This window comes from Triturus cristatus, chromosome 9, assembly GCF_964204655.1.
Source record: "Triturus cristatus chromosome 9, aTriCri1.1, whole genome shotgun sequence".
NCBI lineage: Eukaryota > Metazoa > Chordata > Amphibia > Caudata > Salamandridae > Triturus > Triturus cristatus.
Genome location: NC_140592.1, coordinates 942,401,861 through 942,427,924, shown reverse-complemented (window position 1 = coordinate 942,427,924; position 26,064 = coordinate 942,401,861). Strand labels below are relative to the sequence as shown.

The following is a 26,064-nucleotide window of genomic DNA, read 5'->3' as shown; positions in this document are numbered from 1 at the left end:
AGGGAAGTACTGGTGTCATCTATGCATTGAACAAATTCCAAGTACAATGTAGGTTTCCCTAATACATCTAGTATTGGCAGGCTTTCATTTCAGCCCTAAAGAGGCATAAAAACCAGAAAGAAAACTATCCAAAACATAAAACAGATTGTGCAGGCAAGAGCCAATCAATGTCTGATGAGCCATTTACATTAGAACAAACTCGTTAAACTGCACATGTAGAACAAGTGCATCTTAAAACCTACTGTAATGGCAATTCTAGTATCTTTGCTGGTTACGTTCGCCTTGCTGGAAGGAAAGGCAAGCTAAGAGAAAACAGGTACTACCTCTAAAACTCAAAGCTACAGGAGTCTTCGATAATGACTTGGGAGTGTGCACCAATGTAATGATCAGTACGAACAAAGCAATTGAGTAGCAAGTTTGGATTAGGTCTCGTTATTAGACATGTGGAAAATGAAAGAAGCCTTTGAAGTATCAACACTCTAAAGACAAAAATAAAATTTAAAAAAAAAAAAAAAAAAAAAAAAAAAAAGAGTTGGGCGCTACCTGAAAGGATACCAACTGCTGCATGCATTAACACAGGGTCGCAAACAGAAAACAGATTGACACCAAATAGTTTGAATGTTTTATTCTCACATCTTACAGAAGGTTCACAGTTTGGTTACATACAGTTCTATTCCCCAATGCCTTGGACCATGCAAACCATACATAGTATCAGAACCTCTCACGATCTGCTCTTCAGTCTATCTTGAGTAACCCATTTCCCAAGCTTTAATCCATTGGAGTTGGTACCGCTTCAAGTCCTAAATACATATTGGCAGCAGACAAAATTCACCTAATCCCATCATCAGCTACAGTTCTGCCCATCCATACATTTTAGAAGAGTGAACCAATTCCCATATACAAGTAAGAGGTAATCTAGGTTTGGACAAATTCAAATAGAAAAATAACCCAATCTACATTTTAAAGAAATGTTTGAATCAGATGGAGCTAAAACCAAGTTAAAATTTAAAAGGAGTTTCATATTAGATTCATTGGAGGGCTTTCTGGAAAATATTAGCTTTGATCACAAATACTAACCATGAAAGGTGGACTAAGAAAATTAAATGTATTTTGGCCAGAAGATGCCGAATATTTTACTCTGAAGAAACCTATAGGAAGTCAACTTCACTGAAAACAGGAGTTGCCAATGAGATGCAAAGTGCCAATATACAGCAGGGAGGAGGTTTAAAGAGGTTTCTTTATTGTATTAAATTTAAAATGTTTTAGTATAGCACATACAATTATCCTATCAAGAGTGATTCGGTATAAACATTATGCAAAGCATGAACCAACGGCATGGGCAGAAACATGTTGGCAAGTTAATGGGATTCCCCTCCGGTCCTATTGGCAGATACACCTTACTGCTGGAGCAATCGGATAAAAACTTCCAAACTGTTAAACAATGAAAAACAGCCCCAAAAAAAGGTGTTCCCTGACACATCGTTCCATTGAAATGTGTTTAACAGATTTTTAGCCTTAGTAGTGTAGATTTAAACACAGTCTGTTGGGTTGCCAAATCTTGTATTGTAAGTCACTCATGGTTGCTTGTGCCAAGGGCACTTTCCCAGTGGTTGAAGGCACTTGGCCAAGCCTCATGCCTCAACACACCCAGGGCATGCGATCATTAAAGCCACCGCTTACCCTGTTGTGTTTTTATTGCTTTTCTTTTTTTACAGGATATACATTACATTTGACATAGTAAGGATGCATCTATTTGTACACCTGTACATCCTTTCTATTTCATCAAGCCCCACCTACCTTGTCCATACTACAAGAAATACTAAAAATCACTCAAAGGGTTACTACGTAACTTTGTACCTGCATTCACAGTTTAAAGCGCAGGTTGCTTAACTTGCCATTACTACAAACTCTTGGAACACGGAATGTTTTGAAATAAGATCCTTTTTTCAGCGAGCCACTGGTTGGAGATAGTCAAACACGTGAGATGTAACAGCCCAATAATTCTCCAAAATATTAAATTGGCATTTGGAGCAGGCAAGTAGGTGGGGCCCGGTGGGACAAGGGATAGTCATGAGATGGCAGAAAGTACATAATTCGAAAATATGTACATCTTTTCAATGCAACATACGCAACTTCTCTTTTAGATGCAACATGTGTAACCTTTAGTACATGTATTGAAAATATTCCACAGTGGTAACAATGTGGTTAATTTCAAATGCCATGCGCCTCTTATGTGACCGCATAAAGCAGCTTTAATCATTTAAGTATCAGTTCAAATACACTTGATATACGGATATCTAAGGAATAGTTGTGTAAAGCAACTTGCTTCTCAGAGGCAGGCACACAATTGTACAAAAACACAAGTTTTAGTTGTAGTAGACTGCATATATACACACACACACAAGCATGCAAGCCATGTTGCTAGTATTTACAAGAGTAAGTTGATTTAAAAAAAATTCATTCGGCGAGCTGAACGACGAAGTTTAAAAGTACAGCCTCGGCATTTGCTAACGAAGTTTCTAGTCAATTGGAGGAATTTGTCTAACAAATTGCGGTTTCCCTTGGGCAGCCCTTGAGTGTAATTGAGAAAGCTACATAGGAGCCAGAGTAAAAGAAGTTATGAATACTTTACACATCAATTAAGAAATCAACTGTTTTCCACATAAATGCATGATTCTTGCCTTGACTGATCGGACTAAGACGACATTGGGCAGTGTAATCAGAATTACAAGTAACCCAGTTATAACATCTCTGATCCAAACAATTGAAAAATCGGTTACCATCATGAAATGTTGATATGCAACATTCAAAGAAGGTTTAACAGCTACACACTTCACCTGCCATCTGCCATGAACTCAGCGAGACTTTTGTGGAAAACCCACAAAACGAGTTGGTCATTTTCTTTTTTAAAACACTTATTGCTTTGGTGCAGGTATTCCCCCATTGCAAAAACTGCAAAGAACACCTTTCACCCAAAGAAAAAAATTAAAGAGAATTTAACTCTACATAAACGGTCAGGTCAATGGCCAAACTCATCTTTCCCAGCTCAGATTGCTTCCTAACTTTGAAAGAGAATCCTTTCTGGTAAAATCGAAACTTTCCAGTGACAAGTTAGTGTTAAGCTTCCCAAACTGAAGTACTCCAGGATAATCAATCCAAAAATTAATATTTCTACTTGCCATTTGATAAATGGTCTTTTGTGAACCTATGTCCGACGCATTTTCCACCCTTTAGTAACAAGTCGATGAAGTTTCAGGGTGCATGCGAGCCACATTTTACGTCCAAAGTGTAATCAATTAAGGAAAAGACAATATTAGGACCAATTAGACACTCGCTCCAACCCTTAACTGGCAGAGAGGCAGGAGGGTAAGAATTTCGGGGGTGCAATCGTAACAATTGGCACAAGCCTACAAACAGAAAGCAGACTACCCATTCCCTGTAAAATACAAACAGGTGGGTGGATGTTATAACGCATTAAACCATATTACTTGCAGTATGCCAAGTTTTAATGCAGATTAGAAATTTGTGAAATACTTTACAAGAAAATCCGTTTCAGACATCAACCTTTGATGATTCCCCCATGGCAAAGACGAAAGCCCGCATTAAAAAAGTATCCCTTTTCTGGCCCCTACCCCTCCACACCCATTTCTCAAACAAACCTAAAAAGGTCCTACTTAGTTACATAAGTGAGCCTAAGGAAACTTGGGCATTTCGAAAAAAATTTAAAATGTTTGTTGCATTCTGGATAGGAAAAGTATGTTGGTTACGTAACAGTAACAAGGACAAAAAGCTACAGTTGAAGCAGCATTATTGAATGGGTCATAAACCACTGAATAAAAAACTATCATGGTCACATTTTTCCCCCAATTTCCGGCAACCAATAAATATTTTAGATTTCACAAGAAATGCCTTTGGCCGTCCCAACAATAGGAAATTTCAATCCAGGTGGTTTTGAACAGCAAAAGTGCATTGCTACATAGCTTAAATCTGTAGACTATTCATAAATATTGAGCAAGTAAAATCTGCCCAAGAGCAACCACATGAAATGTATGTACTTTTATTAAGGGGTAGCTCTGTAAATACTTTGCCAAAGGCATTTAAATTCTTAAAAATTGTTGGACATGGTATAGAGACATCATACCCATCTCTACTCAACAACCCAATTGGTTCAAGATTATGATCCCATTACCTAATTGTACAAATACAAACATGTAAAAGATTTTTAAATCAATTTAACATTTTTTTTTTAAAGAATACATTTTTAGTACAACATTTTAAGTTAATGGTCTTTTATTGGAAAAGAAGACTATCATTTACAACTTGGAATGGTCATAATTGTAATATCTTGAACAGCCATGTTTATTGTTGTGCTGATTTATGGTATTCCAACAGCTCCAAGTCATGTTACAGAACCCATAAAAGATGAGTACGAAGATGCTCCCTTGATAGTTCATTTGAAAATTGTGTGAACGGTTAACACGCCAACACCCGTTTCACTACAGTGCGATGCAGACAATGTTAAATCAATATTCTAAACAGACATGCCATCGAAAAATTTATTTTTGGGAGCACTCTGCCAAGTACAGAATAACCTTTCAGCCTTTAGGATTTCTCAAAATATGCACCCTTAAACCATTTTGCTGCATACCATTCTGAGGTGTAAACCAATTTAGAAAGTAAACCAGCTATGACAATGTATACTACAAGTTTAAATAGAATCCACCCTAGAATGTAGTGGACTTTTGTACAAAGGTCTGACTGTGCTCAATTGTCAAGCTGCATGCATGAAAAACCGGCCAGCCCAAACATTGTAGTTAGCAAATGGAACTTTAAGGAGTCCACAAAGTGCTTCCTTATTGATCAAGGTCGAACAAGTATTTAGACTGTAAAACAGATGCTTAACTTGATCTTTTGGGAACAGGACCACCAACCATTACATGCAGATTTGTGTGGACAGTAGGTTTTCTTGACATTCAGTTTTGCTATACAGAAACAGAATGAGTAATGAACATTTTTGCAAGAGGTAAGTACAAGATTCAATTTGATTCTTCTAGAGGGAAAGAGTTGGTGGGGTGGGATCTTCACTTCGCAGTCATCATCTGTACGAATTCTAAAGAAAAAAGAAAAAAAAATTGAAAGAACGCACGCATTTAAACATGTGAATAGTAACAAAGTGACAGAAATTACTTTAATGGAGAATTGTGCTCCGTTTACACCCTCCGAGTTCAACTGGCATTACCCAGTACAGGGACCTGGAAGAGGGACGTGGGCAAAAACAAAAACTCACTGATGCCAATACACTGGTTGGAAATAAAGAAAAGGCTACTCGTCCATAATACCTCTTCAGCTTATTCCTTTTTTAAACTCCAGGTTAGGGAGGACCCAGGAAACTATTGATTTTATACATCCGAAGGTCCGGTTTCTGTTTAATATTCGGAGATACCCATCAAAGGGCCATTATGGAGTGATTAATGTAAGTGCTTTTTTGGGAGTGCTCTCGGATCATTAGAGCTGTGCTCATTACTGGGAAGATAGAAAAAGTTACTCCTCATTTCTCAGTAGTCACTCCCTGACAGACAAGGCAACCACTACCAGAACCAGCTTCACCAACTGCAAGATCATAGTAGCAGAATGGATGAGTACCAACTGCTTGAAATCAAACTCTGCAAGATAAAGTACTGGTCTTCCGGAAAAAGAGACGAAAGTTCTAGAAACCATCTACTCATTGCTTGCATTTCATTAGGCTGGTCTTTGGACCCCCTGAATCAAGTTTTGGAATTATTACTTGCTGACCTACGGAATGCCATGTGTAGTCTAGTTGAAAAGTTGTCAATTGTGAAACCAAGTGACATTCACCACCCCTACACCCTCACTTTGCCAAATTAGTCTTGCACATTAATCTGCAAAAATTGAGTTAAATGCCAGTATAGGCCTCAGCATCCCTGCGGTTGAAACCGCGCAAGTGACTGCAACATTAAGGTGACCTTTGAGGCAGACCCATTAGACTCCCAGTGGCAAGAGGGGCGGAGTAGATACCATAAGCTGTACATTCAGTTCCTGTAAGGATTCCAACAAATTGTTACCCTGTGCCCCCTACTCCTCACCATGCTTTAAGTGCAGCTGGCCAGAGCAAGAAATTAACAAGTATCTGAGCACAGACCAAAACATACAAAAGTAGTTTCACAAGTTAGACCGCACAATAGTAGTTCGGGACAGGGGGCTGGTGGGATGATCGATACGAACTTCACGTCCCTTTAGGACATACAGTGACTGACTCAATGGGGTCGGGGTGTTGCAAATAAATCTAGAGCACTGCAAACTAGAGTTGCAAATAATTTAGCTTTAATCCACTATATAGGAGGCTCAGAACAGCTTGCAGTAGCGTCTCACATGGAAGCCACCACACTACCAATTGTCACATTCCATAACATTAGAATAGTAGTCAGCAGGAATGAACCAGACTGTGGGTGACAATGAAGCTAGAGAAATGCAGTAAGTATGGGTAAATGTAGCAAGGTTACAACCCTGGTGGTAGAAAGTGTAAATAAGAGCTGGATACCTATTCAACCTCAAGCCGGTCATTGGCAAATCACTTCTACCAGGTGACTGTAGTCAGTCGACAGTCTGTCCTCTTTCAAATGATCACTATAGTTAAGAAGAGTGCTCTAAGCATGCCCATTCCATGCCTGGTCTATTTGATTTAATCAAAGAAATCTAGCCTTACAATTTAATACCTTCATCAATAGTATCAAAATACCGGCATTCTGCAACTGTATCCACCCTGGATGGAGCGGAGATGACACGAAATGCTATGTCCCTGTGATCTGATTTCTCCGCTACTTTCCCAATTGTAGCCCTTAACAAGAGTGGTCAGGTTTGCGTTCCTTCTGTTGCTGATAATACTGTATGTACATCAAAGAGTATGCCAGCCCTGAACTGCCACTGTACTGGAAATGAATACAAAACACCCCATAAAGCCATCTTCCGGTAGCCAAGTAAAATGCCTCACAAAGTAGTCCTGGCCTCTTCCTTCCGAAATCACATGGGGAGTTCAGTTCAAATGAAGTGCGCACTTCAACTCCCAGACAGCATAGAGACCTTGATATGGACGGGAAAGTGCTACACCAGTCATAAGAAAATGTTTATTGGTAAACTGAAAATGTATTGTTTTTAAACTCCCATGTAATGACTTGGGAGACTGAGCATTCAACATGCAATCCTACCGTACCGTAGGAATGTCTATGGGCCTCCTGTTAAATGGACCATGGTTTGTTTTCACATGTAATGGAGATTTTGAAACTCCACTACAACATGGCCAACCTACCCACTGTACATGCCAAGATTGAAATGAGTATATATATATATATATATATATCTCAACAGTGAGGAAGCAGGATATTGCATATGTGTGCACTTCGAAAAGGCAGTTTCCACAAGTTTAACTTCACTGGCATCACATCCTACTAAATTACAAGGCATCAGACATGACTATGTATATTTTATTATTGGTACCACTGAAAGGAAACTTAAGGGCAAATGGAGCCGGATACTTATGGGTCAATTTTGCACACAATGAAATTAAGCTAGTGTTTAAGATCTTGAATAACTTACCTTCGTAATTGACCTGACCATCTCCATCAATATCTGCTTCTCTGATCATTTCGTCTACTTCTTCATCTGTTAGCTTTTCTCCTAAATTTGTCATTACATGGCGAAGTTCTGCTGCACTGATGTAACCATTGCCATCCTCATGGGGAAAAAATGGGAACATATTAAAATAATGCTTAGTTCAGTACATCGAGAATACCAAAATGTAGGGGTACTCCATGTAGGCTTTGGTAGCAGATTAACTCCCTAGGTGTGCACCAAATGAGAAACCCTCCCACAACCTGATGTACCTAAAACACAACTAGAAAGCGAAAAAAACACTTTATATTTTCTAGCTACCCATGCGTAACCGGGGGGGGGGGGGGGGGGGGGGGGGGGAAGAGAGAGATTTAGAAGTGGAGAGTTTATCGGATTGCTTTTATGAATGGCAGATTGAGGCAAAACCTGACCTGCAGCGGGACAAGTGATTTAGTTAAAGATTGCATCAAGACTCAAGCGTCTGCAGTAGATTCACATTGTAAATTATAATGTAGCAGTCCATCTGGAATTTTAGGGTCTGGTTCTGGCAGCTGCATCATTCAGGCTGTAGTTACTTGGATACGTGGGTGAAGAGCTCAGTAAATACTGGATCGATCTACAACAGGCCGAAGGATTGCTGATTTTTAAGTAGAGAAATACAGGATGTCTGATTCCCGAATCTCCCAAAATGTCCCAGACAATCCAGCATTTAATGTATGCTTTTCAGGATATAGCTAGTTATGTTCTCTTTTTCAGTTTGTGTGCCTAATACTGGCAGCGTGAAAAATAAGACTGGCATGCTTGGTCTACAGCGATTAGGGTCTCTGAAAATTTGTCTTGCACTGATATCAAAAGCGCCTTAATTGTTAGGAAAAGACATGGAGTATCAATTTAAATTAAATGTATTAGTGTAATAAATTGGTTAGGTTTTAACTGAAGTACTTCATAACTTTAGCTATTTTAATACGAGATTGCTTTAATTGTATAGGTTTGTGACACTACTATATAACCTACCTATGTATGTGCTTTGTTACAATCAGCTTTGGTTAGCTAGTTGAATAGGTTGAAATATTTTTTATGCCCGAGGTGCTTTGCAATTTTTACGCACGTTTTAAGCTTGTTTTATATTGTTACTTGTGTCTTTTTACGGTTTGATTGTGTGTTGATTTGTATACTTTTAAGATGTTAGCAGACTAAATAATATTGACTAACTAGTGAAACACCTTGTAGGGCGTCGTTTCACTCGCTGTAGGTAGCTTAGATTGTGAAGACCACCAACTCAGTGTGGTCTGTTTTCAGGATTAACACCTATTCAGCGATATAGCCGTTAGTTTCTTATGAGATTCTGCATCACACAAGACAGCTTTAACTGCTTCAAAATGTGCACATTAAGTTCGCCAAACGAAGAGAACGATTATTCCCTGAATAATCTGGTCCTCATCTTATTGCAAACAAGGATTCTCCATTGCATTTTATGCTCCTTTGAAGAATTCCATGAGGACAAATGGGTCTCTAAGCTTTAACGCCGGGAGTCTTACAAGTGGAAGATTTGTCTCGGTACTACAACAGAAAGCAGATACTCAACTTTGAGAGCTTAAAAATCGAGGCTTTTTAGTCAGAATAATGGGACTACCGACTTTCAGGATTGTGCACCACATCCCCATCAGATTACCCCCAACAACAGCTGGAACAGAGCTTGCCGCCATCAACCGATTCTCCCCCCCCCCCGCCACCCCTCTCTCAGCAGAAACTGGTACCATCTTGGAGACAGACCTACAATATTCACAACCAATCAGGCTGCGGAAACATGTAGCGCCACGGGTGTTTTTTTTTTTGGGAGGAGGCAAGCCTGGCTCATCGAAGTAATAAATTAAGTTTAATTAGGAAGGGCCTTGCAAAAAGACAAAACCCAACTTCATATTTGACAATTTGCTTGTGTGTTTCATACAACACCCCCCCCCCCCCCCCCCACCCGTACAGCAAGTCAGGTATAACCTTTCCCAATAAACACTCACATTTAGGCTGGCTCTGGCAAAAAAGCAAGAGTACGACCGAATTCGTTCTTTCAACATTTACCTTGTCAAAGACTCTAAAGGCCTCACGGATTTCTTCTTCACTGTCTGTGTCTTTCATTTTCCTTGCCATCATTGTTAAGAATTCAGGAAAGTCAATGGTTCCATTGCCTGAAGATAAAATTGAACAAAAGGGTTACAATTAACTAAGATAGCTCTAGGTAATGATCCACAAGTGTGAGAAGACCACAGTACTCGATGTGGGATTATCGATAGTTCTTCACTATCTGTAGGCCATACTTTACAATACGACAGCCATCTTGGTTTTATTAAGCGATTGTCGATCCATAGAATTAAAAAAGTGAAGGCATAATGTACATTATGACCCCAAATGACCATAATCGACCAATCAGGACTGCAGAGCATCAAGGGTAATCAAAATTCAAGACTTCATTATATAGCAATAGCACTCTAAAGATGGACCAGCCATGCACAATGTAGACTGGCACTCCTCACCTAGTTTAGTTGGAAACAGCAAATGCCTTCTCATGGCGGTTGGGGTCAGTATACAACAAAAAGCAGAACAAATGTGAAATCCACTACGCACAGCCTGCACCACAGGAAACAACTGGTTTGGAGATAAAAAGGAGAAACTCCCTCAACTGACCCACACATACACCTGTCAAAAATACTGCCTTGTTGTCTGAACGTAGTCAACCCAGCTCTGCAGAATCACAAGGATTATAGAGATTTAGCCGATTCTAGCATAGTTGATGGATACTATAAGCACCACCTTTAAGAAAGAATAAATTCTCAACTATTGAATCTTTAAAGACGGAGTATGCTATGCTTTTGAGCAGGATAGTCAGTGTACTAGAGGAAAGGGTTTCAGAAACAGACTTGGCTAAAAGCAACACAGCATTTTCACCAAAATATGGCAATTGCAGTGACGACCAGTAGTACTACAATATTTTCTTTATTTTAGAAAATCTGTTTTAAAAGAGACCATACAGAGGTGGGCACCTGGATCTTTAGAAAAAAATGCTGTCACTCAATGCTAGAAAGTCAGTGTCTGAAATTGGACCAATCCATTACCCCAGGACAGTAGAATAGATGGATAAAAAGGACTGGCCCAAAGCACGTGTGCTGCGTTTCCTCCTCGTTCATCACATTCAAATAATTCATAGTCCAGCTTTGACAAGGATTTATAGGGAGCAGGAAAACAAAGCAGGCAAAAGTGTATCCTGTGGTACAGAGATCATGCATCAGACAGATTAGTCTCCTTCTGCAAAAAGTTATGTTCAAAATCTCACCAAGTCTCTTCCATGCAGGGATAAATAGTATAATTTACCTTCACAGTCCACATTGCTGAATTGAACAGAGACGTGAAAAAGAAAGTACATCCTCCAAAAATGTTACCTCTAAGCTAAGGTTTGTCAAAGAGCCCATGAATGGACCACATGACTTGTGGAAAAAAGTGCTCGACAGTTGTTTGACTGCAATGCACGTTTGGCGAAATACAAATATTTGTACCAAACGTCAACCATAAGGAGGGGTGATGTAAGCAGATTTTGCACTTGCGGGTCCTGGGCATCTTCCAGTCAAGGAGTCCACCATAAATTATTTTCCCCGTACATGCGAGAGGAAAAACGTGAGATTTTGTATCAAACAACTAAAGCTTATCCAAAAGTGGATCATGCAACTGGACAGTGAACCAAAACACCACTAAATCTATGACAAGGCTGGAAGAGGAATAAATACTGGATTTTGCAATGTAAACCTGTAGACCGTCACGGAGATGCTGTGGTGGGACCTTGAATAGTGCATAAGCTAATGCCCTCAAACTGACCGGTTTAAGAAGTGACAGAATTCCTCCAAGTGAAGACTGACAGAAAATATTTTCTTACATTTGTTGCCGATAGAAAGGGGTACTAGTTATTATATGATCAGGCACACAAAAAAAAAAAACACGAAGTTAGTGTGGTCACAAACGTTTAGACCATTCTTGTGAAGGGACTTGGAGTGGCCTACATGAGAGCCATAGGAGGCTTAGTGGAGTTTTCAGAGGGTATACAGTTCAGCATATCACTGAACATAAATGCTCTACAGAAGTGCATAGAGGACCAGCAAGTTGGTCCGCAGGAAACTGGGAAGACCGAGATGCTGTCAAAACCACTTTTTTTTTTTTTAAAGGGCCATTCCAACAACTGGATCCAAAATACAACAGTGACAGGTGCATCTGTACTTGGAGGGGAACCTGGAAAAACAGTTTACCAGTTAGTGTAGTTTTGCAGCTCAAAGAATTTTCTAGATTCACATGCTATGCATTATTCCGCGACTTGGTGGTTGGGTCCGGAATTCTTGTAAAAAACATTTGTTGTTGCCGTTGACAGACCTCCATTTGAAGTCCCATGGTTATGTAGTTGTGCTTCCTCCTGAAGCTCCCACCCTTGGTCACCATCTTCAGATTTTTTGCTTCCTCCTTTTATCTTAATTGGAGTAGGAGGGTGGGTTCGCTCGAGAATCCAAAAGATTCTTCTATCTGCAAAGCTACGCCAACAGGTAAGACTAAGTTTTGCAGCGTGACTCTTTTCTGGATTCACATGCTGTGCATAGATTTTGTAGCAGTTTGTTACTACAATGGTGGTTTGGTTGAAGACTAGCGTGGATTTGAAAACAGATGTTTTAAGACCTCTTGTCCAACTGGAGCTTCCATGTTCATATGAATAGCCACACAATAGTGCATTGGTGACCATGCTGCTGCCATCAAATTTATTGAAGTGGTGTGTGTGCTAAAAAGGCAATGGTTGCTCCTTTCTTCCTTGCTGAATGTGCCCCTGGAGAGCTTTGTAAAGTGTCTTCTGCATTTGTGGCACAACTGGATTGTTTGGGCTATCAGTGTTCTTCCTCACTGGTGTTACTAGGAAAATATTTGACAAGGATCCAAAGATTTGCTTTGTTTTCCTGTCAGCCTGTGTTCTTTTGATGTAATACGTTACTGCCAGCCTAGCGTGTGTAGTACTTTCTGCATGTGTTTTTGGCTTTTGAAAGAAACATTAAATCAGTATTGTTTGGTTCATGTGAAACACATGAATAGCGGATCAGTTCTCTTGACAATTCTGTCTGTGTACCTGGAAATAAGGTTTCTGTGAAGCAGGTGACTAACTCAGTAAATCTGCGTAGTGATGTTATTGCAAAAACAAAAAAACAAACAAAAACCCCACACAGTTTCTAGTGTGAGCATTTGTAATGTAAATGTAGCCTGGTGTAACGGTTCAAGTGTTGCTTTCATTAATTGAGTGAGCACCATATTTAGAGTACATGTGGGTGCAGGTACCTTTTTAGGCGGTGTGATTCTCTTTGCTCCGTCTAGGAACTGGTGTAGTGAAGAAACTTCTTTTAATGTGACCTTGTGTAAGCCACTATACTTGCCAAGTGAACCTTCAAGGATCCATAATCTAGTAGATGTGTTAAGTACTTTGGTCCCGTTCAATCCTTCATGTTCTTTAGTATACCTTCCTTCAAGGCACCAAAGTGAGTATTGTTTCTATACATTACACTTTACAGATGTAGGTCTTCTTGCCTCTCAAGACTCATTGTATTTGAAGATCACTTTAGGTGCCCAGTCTTTAGAAGCCATGCTGCAGGCTTAAGATCTCTGGTTCTAGGTGAAGCACCTGTCCTTCTTGCATCGATAACAGATCTTGTATGTTTGGTAATCTGAATTATCCCCCAAGATATCTCCATTAGTTCTAAGAACCAAGTTTGTCTCGCCCAACGTGGTGCAATTTGTACTATAATCATGCTGTTGATTCAGCTTTCGTTGATCACCTTGTCAAATAGTGGTTATCAGGGACAAGCGTATATCCAAATTTCCCTGACCAGTCTTTCCATAGTGCATTCTCCATGGACTGGTGGCAATATTACCTGGATGCGAAGCCTTGGCATTTCGTGTTCTGGGTTATTGTAAAGAGATCAGTTTCTGGTGTTCCCCATTTCTGAAAGACATTAGTATGGACTGATTCAGCCCCCATTCATGAGACCATGAAGCTGGTCTGCTTAGACATTGGCCATTCCTGGTAGGTGGACCGCCAAGCTCTACATTTTCCTTGGAGTCGGCCAATTCCACTTTTATTGTGCTCATGTTGACAGCGGTAGTGTCTGTGTCCCACACTGCTCATTTATGTAGAACATGGTGTCGTTATGCATTAGTATGGTCTTTCCCCATAGCTCTTTTTGAAGGGACTTTAAGGCTAGGACGGACACACACTTTGTTTTTCAGGATGTTGAGGTATCGAATCCTGCTCTTTCCAAATTCCCCTTCTTTTGAATTTGTTCAGGTGTACTCCCATCGGGGGGGGGGGGGGGGGGGGGAGTCTTATGGTTACAGTTGGTTGAGTGATTGTTCTTACATTTGATCAGTTTCACCACGCTATCCTTCTGCATCCCTTGCCTGCCAACCACTAGATCGTCCCCAACTTCCTGTTGCCTGTGATCATTGTACTTGTAGCCATTCCTGAAATGGTGTCATGCGGAGTCTTATGTTTGGTATCAAAGGGATGCAGGAAGTCATCATTCCTAGTAGCTTCCTCACGGTCAGAGCTTGCCCCTTCCAGTATAGTGGTGTCTCCTTCAACAACGCTACTGTTCTCTTTTTGCCAGGTAATACTTTCCCTTGAACTCAATTTATTCTGACCCCCCCCCCCCGCCCCCCCCGAACATTTTCTCCTGTTCTGGTTAGGACGTCAAGTGAATTGAAAATCCCAACTGATCAAGTTTCGATTACTTGTAGAATATGTTTGCATTGGTTGTAACAGTTTGCCATTACCAGCCAGTCGTCTAGGTATGGATACACATGTATTATCTGCCTTCGAAGGAACGCAGCTACTGCCGCTAGGCACTTTATGAATACCCTTGGGGCTCATTTCATTCCGAAAGCTACCACTTTGAACTGGTAATGTCTTGTCTACCACAAATCTTAGTAATTTTGTGTCTTGTGTTCATGGGGGTGGGATGTGTAAATAGGCCTCTGTTAAGTATATAGCTGCGGAATTACCACTTGCAGGGTGGTCATCCTAAACTCTTGCGTTCTTATAAATTTGTTCAAAAACTTTAGATCCAAGTCAGGATGTAGTGTCCCGTCTACCTTTGGAATTAGGAAACAAGTTTAGTAATTTACTTTTACTTGTTCGGTGCAACTAGTTGCATCTTTTGCAAACATTTCCTCTACTTCCTTGAGTAGACTCGTTTCTTCTTCGGAATGCATCTTCCTCCATGGACCTTTTGTTTGGGGGAGTTTTAATTAATTCTATGCCCTATCCGTATTTTATTAGGTTTAAAATATTTTTCTCTGGAGTGATTTGACTCCATGTGTCAAGGAAATGTTTTACCCTGCCTCCTACTGGTGTTGGATGTAGGAACACCTGGTGTTGTAAGTGTCTTGTTCTTTTGCCTTCCTTGCTAACACTTCCAGATCTTATTGGAGTGTGTATTGTGCTTGATGTTGAGTCACTTGATTGTAGGAGGTGCTTCTCCCCTTTGCAGCTGACCTCACCAGCATGTGTGTCCTTGTATGTGGGCATGGGTGTCCTTGTATGTTTTCTCTGTTGGTATTGTCAACTTTGTTGCTGTTGGTGAGATTGATTTCCTCCCGATACGTTTGTTGGTAAGTTTGGTGTGAGCTGGTTGGATGTAAACTCCCCCTTCCTGAAGGTCTTCTTGAAGGGGTGGTTCCTCAGTGCATCCCATCTCTGAATTGCAAAACCCCATTGATCTTGCCGCCTAGTTATACTTTTAAAATAAAAATTAATTTAGGGAGTCATCTACTGCACTTCCAGAGTTGTTCCCCGTTGAATGGTGCATGTAATATGTTTGGCACTTCTGGTTTGAACCCTGAAGAACAAGTTACTTACCTTCGGCAACGCTTTTTCTGGTGGATACAGTACCTGCCTGTGGATTCCTCACCTTGTGAATATCCCGGCGCCAGCAACTTTTGTAGCAGTCCACGGCAATGGGGGGGGGGAGGGGGGTACGAAGACGACGTCAGAGACACCGACGCTGACGTCACCGGCTCCATAAGAAGACCTAGTCGGCGTGATGACGTCAGTTCCGCCCTTTTTTCCGTGCCTTCGAGGCACACGGACGGACAGCAATATATACGGGTGGGTCAGTGAGAAATCCACAGGCAGATACTGTATCCACCAGAAAAAGCGTTACTGAAGGTAAGTAACTTGTTCTTCTGATGGATACATCTGCCAGTGGATTCCTCACCTTGTGAATAGATTCCCACAGCAGACCCCACTCCCGGAGGAGGGTGTCCACCCTTCTATACCAGAAAGTCCTGAAGGACGGAACGAGCAAAGTGTCCGTCCCTCCTCACCTCGGTGTCCAAGCAATAATGTTTTGCGAAGGTGTGAAGGGAGGCCCAAGTTGCCGCCCTACAAATGTCCTCCACAGGAACGCCCCTAGACAAAGCAGAAGTGGAAGACTTCGCTCTAGTGGAATGAGCCCTCAAACCCTCTGGAGGCTCCTTACCAGCCAGGGATTAGCATATCTTGATGCACAAGACAATCCATCTGGAAAGGGTGCGCTTGTGCACCGCTCGACCTTTCCTGCATCCAACAAAGCCCACGAAGATCTGGTCATCAACTCTGAAGTCTTTAGTCCTGTCCAGGTAGAAGCTCACCGCCCTCTTATGGTCCAAGCGATGAAGTCTCTCCTCCTTGGAAGGGGAAGGATAGAAGGTAGGAAGGGTAATGGACTGCCCCAGATGGAAGGGAGTTACCACCTTAGGCAGAAATGCAGCCCTGGTCCCGAGTACCATTCTTTCAGCATGAATGGTCAAAAACGGGGGTTTTGAACTTAGAGCTTGAAGCTCACTTACCCTCCTTGCCGAGGGGATCGCAATGAGAAAACTGTCTTAAAAGACAATCTCAAGGGACACTTGTGTAAGGGCTCGAAGGGAGAACCCATAAGATAAGTCAAGACAAGGTTGAAGTCCCATTGAGGCACAATAAAGGGAGTAGGAGGCCCTTAAGAAAACGAAGAATAGAAGATTTGAATAATGACAGCTGATCCGGCAAGCAAAGGAAAGCAGACAAAGCCTAAAAGTATCCTTTTACAGTAGCCACAGCTAAGCCTTGCTGAGCAAGAGAAAGGGCAAACTGTAGAATGTTAGATAGACGAACCTTCAAAGGATCAATTGACTTCTCTCCACACCAAAGTACAAATTTAGACCACCTATAGGAATATATAGATTTGGTGGAATGACGTCTGGCAGACAAAAATACATTTACCACATCAGGTGGGAGAGAAAAGAATTCAGGTTGCCCCGTTCAATCTTCAGGCATGAAGGTGTAAGTTCTGGAGGTGGGGGGTGTAGAACCTGCCCCTCTGACTGCGAGGAGGAGGTCTGCCCTCGGAGGAAGACGGAGCGGAGGGCACGAGGCAAGGTGGTGAAGATCTGTGTACCACACCCTTCTTTGCCAATCCGGGGCGATCAATATGACTTGGGCCCGGTCTTGGCGAATCTTCCTCAGAACCCGAGGAATCAAGGGTGTGGGAGGAAACGCGTAAAGGAGTCGAGAGTTCCAACTCAACTGAAACGCGTCGCCCAACGCTCCCTCATCGGATACTGGAGTATGACGGGCAGTGAGCGTTTGTGAGTGGCGAACAGGTCCACCCGAGGAGTTCCCCACTTTCGAAAGACGTGACGAACCACCTCCGGATGGAGCCACTACTCGTGGTCGGCGGAGAACTGCAGGCTGAGACTGTCCGCACGTATGTTTAGAACCCCGGCCAGATGATTTGCCATCAAACAAATCTGATGGTCCTGACCCCAGGACCATAGACGCAGAGCCTCTCTGCAGAGACAAAGAGACCCCACTCCTCCCAGTTTGTTGACATACCACATCACGGTAGTGTTGTCCGTCAGGACTTGACCAGACTGGCCGCGAAGGGAAGGGAGGAAGGCCTTGAGTGCCAAACGAATCGCCCGCAATTCCAGAAGGTTGATGTGAAACAACCTTTCCTCAGGAGACCAAAGACCCTTGATCTCCAGATCCCCCAGATGAGCACCCCACCCTAAAGTGGATGCATCCGTAATCACTGTGGCCACCGATGAAGGTAGATGAAAGGGCTTTCCTTGAGACAGATTGCCCTCCACGCTCCACCAAGACAGATCCGCCACAGCTTCTCTGGAGATCCACAGACTCCCTGAGATCTCCCTTGTGCTGATACCACTGCCTGCGGAGGCACCACTGGAGCGCCCTCATGTGCCAGCGTGCATGGCTGACCAACAGAATGCAGGAAGCAAACAGACTGAGAAGGCGAAGGACTTTCAGAACTGGAACGACCGCTCCATTGTAAAACAAAGGAATCATTTCCTGTATGTCGAAAATCCTTTGAGGAGGAGGGAATGCACGACACAGTAGTGTCCAGTACCGCACCTATGAACAGGTTGCGCTGAGAGGGCACCAGGCGAGATTTGGGCACGTTTATCGAGAAACCCAATTTGTACAACAGCTGAGTTGTATCCTGCAGATGATGTAGCACCTTCTCTGGCGACTCCGCTTTTTATCAGCCAGTCGTGCAGATAGGGGAAAACCGAGATCCGACCTTCTGAGATGGGCTGCCACCACTGCCATCACCTTCGTGAAGACTCTGGGTGCAGTAGTAAGACCAAACTGAAGGACCGCACACTGATAATGTTGCGATCCTACCGTAAACCGGAGATACTTCAGGATGGGGATGTGGAAATACGCATCCTGCAAGTCGATAGACACCATCCAGTCCTCCTGATGCAGCGCTTGAAGAACCCGAGCAAGGGTGAGCATCTTGAACTGCTCTTGCTTTAGAAAAAGATTCTGGAGGTCCAATATCGGACGCAATCTGCAGTTATTTCGGAATCAGGAAATACCAGGAGTAGCATCCCTGACCCCTCTCCTGCTCTGGACCACCTCTATCGCACCTTTTTGAAACAACTTCAGGACTTCCTCCTGCAGGAGAAGACGGTGGTCCTCCGAGCAAGCCCCTTGACAAGGAGGGTAATTTGGAGGAAGGGCGTACCCATTTTCTACAAGATCCAGAACCCAGAGATCTGTAGTTACAGATTCCCAATCTTGTAGAAAATGGGTAAGCTGGCCCCCCCACAGGACCAGCATGATCCAGAATGGCAGATCTAGGACTGCTTTGCGGTGGTGGGAGGGGCTGAGGAGGAGGAGATTTGACAGCCACGTGAGCGACCCCTGATTCTACCTCTGTAACCTTTGGACAAAGCTTTGCTGTTGCTGGGTCTGTCTGTAGGAACAAAAGGTTGCCCTTCCGAAGCCTCTGTAGCTTTTAAAAGACCCCCTTGACTGGGATTGAAGGCCGAAAGACCTAGCGGTAGCCTTGCTCTCCTTAAAGCGTTCAAGAGCAGCATCTGCCTTCTTACCAAACAAACCAGATCCATCAAATGGCAGGTCCAACAAAGTCGACTGTACATCCGGGAGAACTCAGAAGACTTCAGCCACGCACCTCTCCTGGGGGCAACAGAAGACCCCATGACTCTCGCTACAGAGTCTGCAGTGTCCAGCCCACTTTGTATCACTTGGCGTGCTGCCACCTGGGCATCAGTCAAAACTTCATTGAAGCGGACTCTATCCCCCTCAGAAAGCTTTGGTGCCAATTTCTTCGCCGAGTTCATGAGCCCATGGATATAGCGTCCCAACAGGCAAGTTGCATTCGTCGACTTAAGGGCCATGCTGGCCGATGAAGACCTTCTTGGCCGACTGGTCTATCTTTTTAGCTTCTCTGTCCCTGGAACCTGAGGGAAAGCACCCTTGGATTTACCAGAGCAAGCCGCCTGAACCACCAGGCGCTCAGGCGATGGATGCGATGTAAAAACTCAGGATCCCCTGGAGCCGCCCTATACCTTCTTGCGACCGCCTTAGAGACTGCGGGAGCAGAAAAAGGCTTACGCCATACCTCCATTACAGGGTCAATAATGGCCTCATTAAAGGGCAACAAAGGCTCCGAGGCCTCATTAAAGGGCAACAAAGGCTCCGAAACTGTAGTGGGCGAATGCAGCACCTCAGTCAGAATATTTGATCTGAACTCCGTAGTTGGCAACTGAAGATCTAGCAGCTCTGCAGCCTTCCTGATGACCGCATGATATGGAGCCACATCTTTTGAGGATTCATCTGAAGGTGGAGTGATTTCCCACTCACAAGACAAATCCAGTCCACTAGCCTCCTTAAGCTCCTCAAACACACTCAACCAGCTCTCCCTCTTCAGCTTCTTCCAAAAAGGTACCTTCTTTCATCCACCACTCTGCTTCCCTTCCGGATCGAATCCACACAAGCGGTGTCGGTGGCGCCGTGTTCGAATAAGACGGCACCGGCATCGAACGTGGATTCGCAGGAGCAGCCGGCATCGAACGAGGTCGAGCCGGCGCAGATTGAAGCGGTGTCGTTGTCCTTGGCGCCGGTAGATGCCAAGACAGCGTCGCTGGAAAAAACTGCATGAAAGGCCTTCGGATAGACTTGCGGCACCCCCAAATTAAACGCCATTGGACCCATCGGACCCGCAGGTGCACCAGTGGTGTACATGGCTTTAGCGAACACCCCGTACATAGCATTTAAATAATGAGGGGTCTTGACCTGGTCCAGGGAACGCAGGTTACTTGTCAGGCATCACCGGACTCTGGCCAACCGGCGCCGACGGTGGAATAAGCGGCGTCGCAGGCTCACCTGGGACTTGAAATACCTCCACCGGAGACGGAGATGGAACCGGTGTCGGGATAGCATCGGAACCGGTGATGTAGCCGGAGCCGGCGAAGTCACTGGAGAAGAAGGACCAGGAGAATCTGGGACTGGTGAAGGAGACAGATTCCTTTCGGCGTCTTCGACCTCTTATCAGAGTGATGAGAAGCATGCCTCTTATGCTTCTTGGTTTGCGAAGCATGCCCCGAAGTCGACCTCAACGCCGACCTAGACCTCCTCCTTCCTCTTCCTTTTTCATCTTGGCGATGAAGAGCTTCGCCTCCCTTTCTTTTAGCGCTTTGGAGCTCATCTTGCGACAGCAAGTGCAACCATCCACATCGTGGTCGGCTGAGAGACACCATACACAGTCGTCATGTGGATCTGTGATCGACATGTGTTGGCCACATTCCCAACATGGCTTGAAACCAGACTTCTTCGAAGAGAAACAGGGAAACCCAGAAGAAAAACAAAGTAACAGTAAAGCTACCAACAGCAATTCCCGAAATCCGTTGGAGTCGACGGCGTGGAAAAAAGGGAACTGACGTCATCACGCCGACGAAGTCTTCTTATGGAGCCGGTGACGTCAGCGGAGCCGTGTCTGTGACGTAGTCTTCGACCCCATCGGCGTGGACTGCTACAAAAGTTTCCGAACGTTGCTGGCGCAGGGGATATTCACAAGGTGAGGAATCCACTGGGAGATGTATCCATCAGAAATGCATAGCCATGCATTCCTCCTTTCTGTGATATTAATGATTTGTCTGCTTGATGTCTCCCGCAGCATCTAGGGCTGATTTTAAGTACATGTTGGCGATATTTCCCATCTTCTACCAGATGTGCTGCTCTTTCCCGATACAAATGCCCCTGACTGGACTTGCAGTATCGCGCACATATCACTCACATGAGTCTCATGGCGCTTGCAGACAGCTCAGATCTAATTTCCAAAAAGCCAGTTTTTCAACTCTTTACGGAATTTACTGTGTTCTGGTATGCTACGAAGGTAGAAAGGCATTTTATTCCAGGACGATGGTGCCAAAAAGGAGAACGCACGACCTCCTTGCCTGACGGTGTGGATTCTTAGGGGGGGGGGGGGGGGGGGGGGTCAGCAATGCCGCATCGCTGGAGCGTAGCATCCATACATGTGCTTATGAGCGAGACATAGTATTTTAAAAAAAGAGCTCACTTTTTCACCGGGAGCCAGTGGAGTGTGTTTAAGCATGCTACAGAAGGAGATCTGTATGGGCTTTCAAGGACCAGTCTCGCAGCGGTGTTTTGTAGAACCTGAAGTTTATTTATAAGATCTTCATTTATGGACAGCAATAATGCGTTGCCATAATCCATTCTATTAACGATCAATCATTGTGTCAGGGGTTTTTGTGCCTCTATGGGGAGCCATTTAAAAACCTTTCGTAGGCTACGCATGACACCAAAACAGGTGCCAATGACATGGTTTACATGGCCCCGCATTGATAGTCGTCCATATAAAACCCCAGATTACGGACCATGTTCTTTAGGGCAGGACAAGGGCCAAGCCTAGAAGGCCACCAGTCGTGCAACCAATGGTTGATAGCTTTACCAAAGAGCATGATCTCTGACTTGCCCCCGTTTAGCTGAAGATAGTTTGATCTCATCCATTTGTCGACATTGGTAAGACAGTTTTTAAAACGTTGCTTGGTGTCATTAGGGTTGGGACCCAAGGTGATCAGAATCTGTGTGTCATCAGCGTAGGACATGACATCAAAACCATGTGATCTCATCACCTCAACCAAAGGGGTCATATAAAGATTAAAAAGAGTAGGACTCAGAATAGAGCCCAGAGGGACTCCCATCTTTACCGGGCTTTCGCAAGAAACAAAGTTTCCATCTGGACGGTAGTTGTGCCATCTGATAGATCGCTGATACAAAATTTAAGAGCATCCCCCCCCCCCCCTACCAACCTCCCGGAGCCTTTGTTAAAGGATCTTATGGGAGATGGTGTCAAAGGCAGCAGACCGATCGAGCAGGACGACGACAACAGATTGATGTTTATCTAGAGCTAGTCTGATAATCAGTAACCTCAATCAGTGCTGTCTCCGTACTGTGTGCTGTTCTAAAGCCGGACTGAGAGGGGTCCAAAAGTCCATGGCTCTCAAGATGGTTTACCAGCTATAGATTAACAAGGGACTCCAGCATTTTCCCAAAATAGGAAAGTAGCGAAATGGGTCGGTAGTTCAGAAGCACCTTGGGATCGGCTGTCAGCATCTTTAAAATAGGTCCGATTCTGGCTACCTTCCAGACACAAGGAAAGTCAGCTTCGGAAGAGTATTTATTAAAAAGATCAATCCATCTAAAACTGAGGTTGCCATAATAGAAAAGAATGAGGGGAAAAGGGTCAGTGGGGAGCCCGATTTTATTTTTAGCATAACCGAAGTGACAGACTTGGTCACATTCTATAAATTCATTTAAAATGCCGGGGGGGGGGGGGGGGGGGGGGTTGGCAGGATGAGGGGGCTGATAAAGGGCAGTTCAAGTTGGGTACAGTTATGTATGGGTAAAAAAGTCGATTAATAATCATAATTTTCTTCAAAGAATTTAGATAAAGAGTCGGTACAGTTTTGGGAAGCAGACACAGTAGGCAGGTTTGTGGGAACAGTACATTCTTTTAAAATATGAAAAAGTTCCCTGGAGGAGTTTTCTGCCATTGTGATCCGATTAATAGATAGATATGATGCGTTTTTTTTTATAGCTTTCACAGTCAGCAGGGTTTCTACTTTTTCGCCATAATCTTTCGGCAGTTCTGCACAGACTTTGTGGGTTTTAGTTGATCAGTAAACCAGGGGGCGACTCTAGTCTTAGCATTATGTAAAGGGGCAATTATAGAGTGGTCAAAATGGCTTTATTAAATTGTAATGCCATATAGTTGACACTTGCTGCTGGGTCCATCGGATCAGGGCAGACATTTTTTTGAAAAAGAGGGAGTTCCTTTGCGCCAAGATCTGCGTAACACGACTTCGCTGTCCAAGTTAGTTTTTTCTTACGACTGTTGGAATGGCGAATTTCAGTAGGTAATGGTCAGTCCATATCAACGGTTCAGGGGGTTCCATAGTCATTTCGGAGGCATTCGTTAATAGGAGGTCCAGTGTGTGGCCAGCGCAGTGGGTGGGACCAACCACCAACTGAGCAAGACCAAGGGAACTCATATTAGAAATTAGTTTGTCAGGGTCTGAGTTTAATAGCATTTCTGCATAGTGATTAAAATCTCCAATCAGGAAAAAGTTATCAGAAGCCAAAACATGGGACACAATTTCTAATAACTGGTTTGAGAAGTCTCCTTTGCAAGTCCCAAGCGACCCTCCGTCCAATCGGCACACGCCGTGACGGACCGGGGTCAGAGGCAGCTATCCGCAAAAGAAGAAGTTGAAAAACAGTAAGCGTCAAGTATGTTAAAATCTATAAAAGCAATGTGCAAAATAAGCAATTGTTTAGAACAAGTGACACAATATACTAAAGTGGTGGGTAGTACCTCCACAAGCGTTTACAACATCCCAGCAGCGGCCAGTAATCAAAGCAGCGCTGCAAAGTAGCTACTGTTCTGGTAGGTATTTAATTAACTCTTCTCCATTCGAATTTGCAATGCGCCATTGGCTTGCTGCACTTCTTTAGGCCTTTTGGCCCATAAAGATCCATCCTCCAACTCTCCTTATCTAGGGGGAGTGCCTGTTGTGCTTGGTACATTTGCTCTTTTACTCGCAGAGAATGTTAGTATACATTCTGCTGGGACTGACCCCGTAATATAATTTGGGTCCTTTGAGGAGTGTTTGTACTCCATCTACTCTAGGTGTAACTGCCTTGCATGTGGCAGGTTCCATGGAAGCTTCTTTTCCTTGATCTAACACTTGGTAACCTAGGGAGACATTGCTTTCAAGATTGTATAGGCAGGAGAGTCCATAAAAAAGGCACGATTGGGTTTTTCTGGTGCCTTCTCATTTACCTGATTATACACCCAATGTCATCAGGTGGCGACGGGCTAGAAGGAGGTGTTCTCTTCTGGAGAATCAGTTTTGATATTCCGCCATAGTGTTTGATATTCTGAAGCCTCTGAACCTATGTACGTCTTCGTCAGTAGATTTCCTATTCCTATGTCTGACACACACCCCACCCCCCCCCCCACTCTATTACCATCATCATATTCTTGTAAAGATTCGGAAAAGCTTTAGACTCAAGTCTTTTTTAATTTTGTACAATAGCCATTTAGGCCTGGAGCCTTCATCTCTTACTCTCTAAAACAGTTTTGTTTTAGCATAGTTTGATTTTCTTCGTGGTCTAAAGCTCTTGTAGACTGCCGACGATGCACCATCTTTTAGATTTCAACCACTCCTAGTTTGACAGATGCGTCTTTTCCATGACCATCCATAGTTTAATCGGGGGCCTATCCCTGACAGAGGCATTTTTGTCTCTGGGTACGACTGCGGTCGAGTGCTTGGACGCATAGGCTCCCTTCAAGGACTTAATTTGTCTTTCAGGACTAGTCTATTTTTTAGAGGACGATGGTTCTCTTACGAATTCTTGACTCATGGTGTTTCGACTTCCACGACCAGGATGTCAGTCTCAGGCTCTCTTCGAGATGTTCTCCTAGCCACGTGAAGCCCAGATAAGTATATTAAGTATAATTATAAAGAAGCTTATAAAGCGCTCGAATGCCAGATCGGCGTCTTGGCGCTCGAGTGTGCATAGTCGGTAACAAAGGAGCGGTTACTGATAGATCTGAAACAGAAGAGACTTCAGGGCCTTCCTGAAAAGTACATCATTTGGTTGGAGTCGCATGCCCACTGGTAGCTTGTTCCATAGTTTAGTTGCACAGGTGGCAAAAGTATGACCACCCCATCTTGCTAGTCTAAATCTGGAAGTGCAGATGAGGCCAAGACTAGCCGAACGCAGGTCGCGAGAGGGAATGTACTGCCTAAACCTATCCCTTCCATCATTGGCACCCCCACCGAAACGTGCCCGGTGTACCAGATAGAGCGCCTTAAACTCAATTCTCTGCTGAACCGGGAGTCAATGTAATGATCTTCTCCCCATAGAAGTGGGATGACCCCTAGGCAAGTTTAGAATGACATGGACCGCTGCATTTTGTAAAGACTGGATCTTACCAACCTGGTATTTATCAATACCCAGGAACATAGCATTACAATAGTCCAATCTGGACATAGAGTGGCCATCACCGTCTTCTGCAACGCCTGAGGGATGTAAGGGAAGATTTTACGCAGGGTTTTTAGCAGGAAAAAGCATGAGGAGGTTAAACTGTTGACCTGAGCTGACATTCAGCTTGTCATCAAAAATCACCCCCAGGTTCCTCACCCTAGTAACCGGTAAGGGACATTGCCCGGCCTCAGTGGGCCACCATAGAGTATTCCACAATGAAGGGCCTCTGCCAAACTCCATAACTGTTTTCTCAGTGTTAATTTTTAGAAAACTAAAGCGCATCCATTCCATCCCATCCGTAAGACAAGCATGAAATTTGGCCGCTATTAGATCGGGATTGTCCGTAACGGATATTACCAATTGTGCATCATCAGCATATGGCACTAATGTAAAGCCTTGTTTCCTAACTAATCTGGCCAGTGGCCTAACATACGTTAAAAAGGGTCAGGGAAAGAGCAGAACCTTGTGGTACGCCACAAGGCAAAATTGGCCGAGTGTAGGCCGGC

General features: G+C 43.7%; 1 protein-coding gene across 1 annotated transcript in view; it reads right to left on the bottom strand.

Moving 5' to 3' along the window:
- Nucleotides 1-610: 610 nt before the first annotated feature.
- Nucleotides 611-26,064, bottom strand: part of CALM1 (calmodulin 1) — a 57,968-nt gene continuing 32,514 nt past the window's right edge. The window contains exons 4-6 of the mRNA XM_085626526.1: nucleotides 9,703-9,809; nucleotides 7,612-7,747; nucleotides 611-5,110 (exon numbers count right to left, since the gene is read on the bottom strand). Coding sequence (XP_085482652.1) covers nucleotides 5,082-5,110; nucleotides 7,612-7,747; nucleotides 9,703-9,809 — 272 coding nt within the window. The 3' untranslated portion in view covers nucleotides 611-5,081. The remainder of the gene's footprint in view (nucleotides 5,111-7,611; nucleotides 7,748-9,702; nucleotides 9,810-26,064) is intronic.